Source organism: Monoraphidium neglectum (assembly GCF_000611645.1).
Source record: "Monoraphidium neglectum strain SAG 48.87 unplaced genomic scaffold scaffold03959, whole genome shotgun sequence".
In the NCBI taxonomy this organism is placed as follows: domain Eukaryota; kingdom Viridiplantae; phylum Chlorophyta; class Chlorophyceae; order Sphaeropleales; family Selenastraceae; genus Monoraphidium; species Monoraphidium neglectum.
This window is the reverse complement of record NW_014009670.1, coordinates 1-5316: the sequence shown is the minus strand read 5'-3', so window position 1 is coordinate 5316 and position 5316 is coordinate 1. Positions and strand designations below refer to the sequence as shown.

The following is a 5316-nucleotide window of genomic DNA, read 5'->3' as shown; positions in this document are numbered from 1 at the left end:
GAGCGGAGCAAGGGCGGGCCGGGGGCTGAGGGTTGGGGTCGGCGGGGGGCCTGTGACTGCCTGAAGGGACGGGGGCCAGGAGGGCGAGGCGTCGCCTCCGGCCGCGTGGCGGGCGCCACGCGGCAACGCCAGGAGGGCGCTGCCTGGCGGGCCGCTGGCAGGAGGTGGGCAGAAGCGGGGCGGCGCGCGGTTGCTGGCGTGCACCACAGAGCACAACCAGCCGTCGTGCCCCCGCGGCCGCGCCCCAAACCCCCAGACCATCCCACTCGGTTTTCCATTGCCTCACACCCCCTAGCCCTCTGCACCAAAGCGCACTCCCCCCTATTCCGACCCGCACTCCTCGCTCTGCACACCTCGACGACCCAAACACCAGAGGCCGCAACTGCGACCACCGCCGCCTTGTGCTCACCCCCCTGCCGCAGGTGATGCGCCTGAGCAGCCAGGACGTGCCCACGGCCTACGCCTACGAGCTCGAGGCCGCCACCATCGTGCAGCCCGAGCAGGTCGTCAACGCAGTGGAGGCCATGGTGGCCAAGGTCGCAGCCAGGGTCTGATCTGGGACGCCCTCTTAGAGGCGGCCCGAGGGGCGGCGATCTTGATGGCTGCGGGCCAGGGCCGGCGGTCCTGCGAGGGGGCCGCCGTCCCGTGGGCCGCTGCAGCGCAACTGCTGCGATTCCTTTCTGGCGGGGGGGCGATGCGGGAAGCGTGCTGCTGCACCCTTGTAAGGGCGGGGCCGAGCTGCCGCTGGCGGGCGGCATATTGAGCCGGCTTCGCCTGGGGTTGACGCGCGGCAACACGAAAACGGCAGTCGCCGCGGGGGGCCAGCGCTTACGCGGAGCCGCGCCGCTTGTTCGCAGCGGGAGCGGCCTCCAACACCACCACAACGCATCGCTGTTGTGTAACGCTACCTATCATATGGATCGCTGCTGCAGGCAGAGGGGTGGCAAGCAGGCCGTTGGTCTCGCTGAGTTTTGCAGGTGTCGGTCAAATGGTGTCGCGGCACGCCTCAATGCGAAACGCGCGAATGCAATCACTCGCAGCCGCAGCATGGGCCTGGTGGCGGCCGTTGATGCAAGGAGTAGTCACGACAAGGTTCAGGGTGTGCTTGCGTGGCTGACACATCACAGCAAGCAAACAACCACCACCGCCCGCCCTGCTTCCACAGCCGTCGTGTGAACGCACGCCCCGCACGTGCTGCAAACCATGCCTTGCAACCGTAAATTGTTTCTCTCGCCTATGTACGCCCATTCAGGGCCAGTGCAGTTGTCGTGCAGGCTCCCGCACTCCGTTGTGTAGCCGTTCGTGCTACGCCACGCTTCTTGAAGGGAACTCAACCTACAAAAGTGACCAGAGAATAAAGCGCTCTATTGTATTTTACATCAAACATTCTCTCTCAGCAGAAACGACTTGGCAGGATGTCTCATGATATAGCCGCCGCGATTGTCGCCCTGGCCGTGAAGCAGGAGCGAGAAGCGCTTCAGAGCAATCTGTTTAAGCTCACGGTGAGAGGTGCAGTCGCGTCGCCAAGGTGCCTATCTTTCAAGCCCCAAAGGCCTCGGCGGTTGTGGATTTCAGGACCGGGCACCTTACTCATGACCCGACTAACGCCCTGCCAGCACAACCGACCCAAGCACCTGGCCCGCGTGCTGTGCCTTGCACCCAAACCCCCGCCGCCCATCCGTACCTTGAACTCACCCCCCAGGTGCGTGTCACCAACAGCGCGCTGTTGACGGGTGACTACGATGACATCAGCTTCCTGGAGCTCGCCTCAACCGCCCGCACCTGGCTGGCCGCCCGCGGCCCCGGCGGCGCGCCGCTGCTGTCGGCGGGCGCGGGGGCCGGGGGGCAGGGCGGCGCGCTCGCGCTGGCCGTGGGGGGCGGCGGCGCCGCGGACGCGGCGGTGCGGTGGTACCTGCGGGCCGAGCTCATGGACCTCATGCGGCGTGTAGACTCGGCTCACTCTGCCGCAGTCACCGCCTTCTCGCGCGGTGCCACGGGGCCCGACGGCCCCGGAATTGACGGGCCCGGCGCGGGTGCTGGCGGCGCGGCGTGCCCGCGCATGAGGGAGATGGCGATGGTGATGGAGCGGGTCATGGTCACGCCCCCTACCACGGCACCAAACAGCCACAAGGGTGGGGCAGGTGGAGCGGGGCAGCAGCAGCAGCAGCAGCAGCAGCAGCAGCAGCAGCAGCAGCAGCAGCAGCAGCAGCAGCAGCAGCAGCTGGTGTTGATGCGCCACCGCGTGATCCTCAGCAGCGCCAAGGCTGCACTCAGCGACGAATCCAAGCACGAGCTGGCCGCGGCACAGGGCGTCGAGTTTGTTATGGCGGCGCTGGGGCTGCTGGCCACCTGGCGGCCAGCGGCGGCCGTGGCAGGCGCCGGCACCCTCTCCTGTTGGCAATGACTTTTCCGCCCAACGCTCAAGCACTCCTTCCTGTGTTGTTCTCCTGAGCTTGAGGTGTGGCGACGTTTGCGCCGTGGCCTTGTAAGTCTGCCAGCACTGCCCTCTTCGACCCTAGTTGTGCAGTGTCACCCGGCGCGCAGGGTGTCAGCAGATGCTGCAATGCCGCCATGCTGTTTATGGGGCGGCGCGTGTGTGGTCGCTCCCCGAAGAAGGGTCACATCGCGAGCGCTTGGGGACAATGAGGTTTGTGCCTGCTTGTTGCTTTCTGTGTCGCAGCCCAGCTCGTGGGCGCAGAGCGTCAATGCGGCGCTGCCATGGCTCCTGCGGCAGCAGCAACGGCTGTCAGTCTGAAGCCACCTGGCTGCCTTCAATCTATTGTTTGACGCTCCCTTGCACTAAGCAGCCACGCATGCACACGTGTTGTTTCACACGCACACGTGTGCCCAAGCGTGACATCTCCAAGCACGCCCGACTCCTGTTGGGGGTTGCTTGCCGCCGCCGCAGCTGGCAGGCTGCCTGGGCCTCCCCCATGCAGGCACGCCAGATGGGCCCGCACGGGCCCGTGCTGCATGCACGCCACAATGTAATGCGTGCTCTGCAGAAAGCCTCTCATGGGCGCAGACCAGCCTAGGTATTTTGCCCACGCAATCCGCCGCTCGAGGCGCCGCACGGCATGCTGACTCGCGGGTGCCGTGAGCTAGGGCCTGCCACGCCGTGCTCCCGGCCAGTAGTCCAGCGCCCCCCCCCCCCGGGCCTGATTCAATCAGACGCGACCCCAACACTCAAGTTGCCTGCCCCTGCTGAAACATGATCAAGGGGCGGGCAGCAGCGCGCGCACAGGGCCTTGAGCACGGGGCTGTTTTACAACATCACCGAGCGCGCGCGGCAGCCGCAACCGAGAGCGCGCGCGCACGTGTGTGGCCGCTGCAACATGGGTCAGTTTGGGGAGGGAGAGCAAAAGATGGGGGGTAGAGAGAATGGGGGTTGCGGGATTGGTGGGGTAGGGGTGGTGAGCTTTCAGTGGGGGGACGAGGAGAGGCAGGGAGCAAGGCATATCAGCGACAAATGAAAAGAAAAGAGTTTGGAAGAGAGCGAGCCTATCTCTTTTGAACAGTGCTGGGCGGCGAGCGACGGCCGCTCGCACGACAAAGGTCACGGTTTGGTGGGCCCCGCCCTCGTGGCACCACGGGTGTGTGTAGGGGTGTGTGTGTGTGCGTGTGTTTGGGGCCCCGTCCCTTACAGACCCGCGCACAGGGTCAGCGGGCTTTCCTGTTTGGGGGGGAGGGCGGGCGAGAGTGTGGCGCGACCGAGGGCAGCTGCGCGCAGCGAGGGGCCTGGGTCTGCCCGCCAGCCGCCCCAGGGCGCCAGGCTGCATGCCGCCGCTCTGGGACTGTTGAGAGCGCGCCGGGGAGTCATGGGCTTGGCGAGGAGGTGCGAGCACTAGGGCGGCCGCAGAGGCCTGGGCAGGCGTGCGGCTGGCGTCAAAAGAGGAGGGGAGAGAGCTGCTAAACGGGGGCAAGCCCCGGGGGCCAGGGCGCGCGTGTGCTCGCACTGCCAGCACGCGCGTGAAGGGGGCCGGCGGCGCGGCCGGCGCGCGGGCCGCGGCAAGCGGAGGGGTGCGGCGGCCGGAGCTATAGCAATGGCGCCCATTCGCGTGTTTGGGTGCGCCTAAGGAAGGCAGAAAACACTAATGCGACGAGGCACAGACGAGCGCGGGGACCCAGCGCAGGCGGCGCAACGGAGCACGCCTCTAGGTGCCGCGCAGCGCAAGGGGCACTGGCGGGCCCCACAGCGGCCCGGGCGCGACACCACAGGGGAAACGCGCGCGCGGCGCAGCCCGCCGGCCGCAGCGCAGGCCGCGACGCGCCAGGCCGCCCGCAGGCGGCGGCCGCGGGCGCGGGTGGGGTGGTGGGGCGGGGGTTGGCCTGCGCGCTACTCCCCGTAGCCGCCGCCGCCGGCCTGGGTGCGCAGCATCTGCTGGTAGGCCATGCGGCGCGCCTTGTCCTGGCGCGCGGCCTGGCGGCGCTTGAGGTCCCGCAGCTCCCTGTTGTTGTTTTTGAAGGGGGGGGTAAAAGAGGGTGGATTGGGGCTGGAGGGACGGTGAGGGCGTGGGAGGAAAAAGGGCGTTGGGAGGCCAGCAGCAAGCTCGGCGCCACCTGGTTCAAAAGGAACCCCCCCCCTCTCACACGCTGCCCCTCGGCCCCCCAGATGCACACGACGCGCCCGCGTGTGCACACCCCCGGCACAGCCGCGCCCCCCACCTGCAGCGCGGCACCGGGCAGTCCGTCGTGGTGCAGCCCTTGGCGTGCAGGTTGAGCAGGCACCACATCTTCTTGCACAGCTGGCAGCCGCCGGTGACCCGCAGCTGGCACTGCACCGCGTGCTGGAACAGCTGCCGCACCTTCCTGCAGCTGTTGCTGCCGCACTGCGGGTTGTTGCAGCTGCACGCGTGCACCAGCAGCTGCAGCGTCTTCTGCAGCTGCGCGGCGCGCTCGGCGCGCTCCTGCTCCGTCAGGCGCGTGCGCGTCTCGTCGATGCGCTTGAAGTTGGTGTGCGCCTGGGGGGGCAGGGGGGGCGGATGATTCCGGGGGTTGGGGTCGAGGCAGTCGGCGGCGGCGGATGCGGCGCGCTTCGAAACTGCTGGGACGGCACCGCCCCAGCCTCTACTTGTGCCACCGTCACATATGGCCGCCGGGGTATGTGCATGTACACACCAACGCGTCAGCAGGCCCGCCCTGCAACGAGGCACTGCCTGCGCCCTCAGGGCGTGCCTCGGTATGCCACACACGCACGAGCGCATAGCAAGCGGCGTCGCAGCCTGCAGCGTCACAGACTCATGCAAACCCATCAACTCCACCCCGAGGCTCCCGCCACGAGCGGGTGCGCGTGTGCACGGCGCGCCGCCCCCTGCC

General features: G+C 68.0%; 3 protein-coding genes across 3 annotated transcripts; 2 read left to right on the top strand and 1 right to left on the bottom strand.

Moving 5' to 3' along the window:
- Positions 1 to 375: 375 nt before the first annotated feature.
- On the top strand, positions 376 to 554 carry MNEG_13651 (hypothetical protein; the record flags this gene model as incomplete). Its single annotated transcript, XM_014037879.1, has 1 exon — positions 376 to 554. A coding segment is annotated over one exon (179 nt), but the record flags the coding sequence as incomplete, so codon positions are not given.
- An 861-nt stretch (positions 555 to 1415) lies between these two features.
- On the top strand, positions 1416 to 2404 carry MNEG_13650 (hypothetical protein; the record flags this gene model as incomplete). Its single annotated transcript, XM_014037878.1, has 2 exons — positions 1416 to 1502; positions 1703 to 2404. The coding sequence occupies 2 exons, from the start codon at positions 1416 to 1418 to the stop codon at positions 2402 to 2404; spliced, it is 789 nt and encodes a 262-aa protein (XP_013893332.1).
- Positions 2405 to 4336: 1932 nt separating this feature from the next.
- On the bottom strand, positions 4337 to 5204 carry MNEG_13649 (E1A/CREB-binding protein; the record flags this gene model as incomplete). Its single annotated transcript, XM_014037877.1, has 3 exons — positions 4337 to 4448; positions 4666 to 4961; positions 5193 to 5204. 3 exons carry the CDS (start codon positions 5202 to 5204, stop codon positions 4337 to 4339), a joined length of 420 nt encoding a protein of 139 aa, XP_013893331.1.
- Between the last annotated feature and the right edge of the window lie 112 nt (positions 5205 to 5316).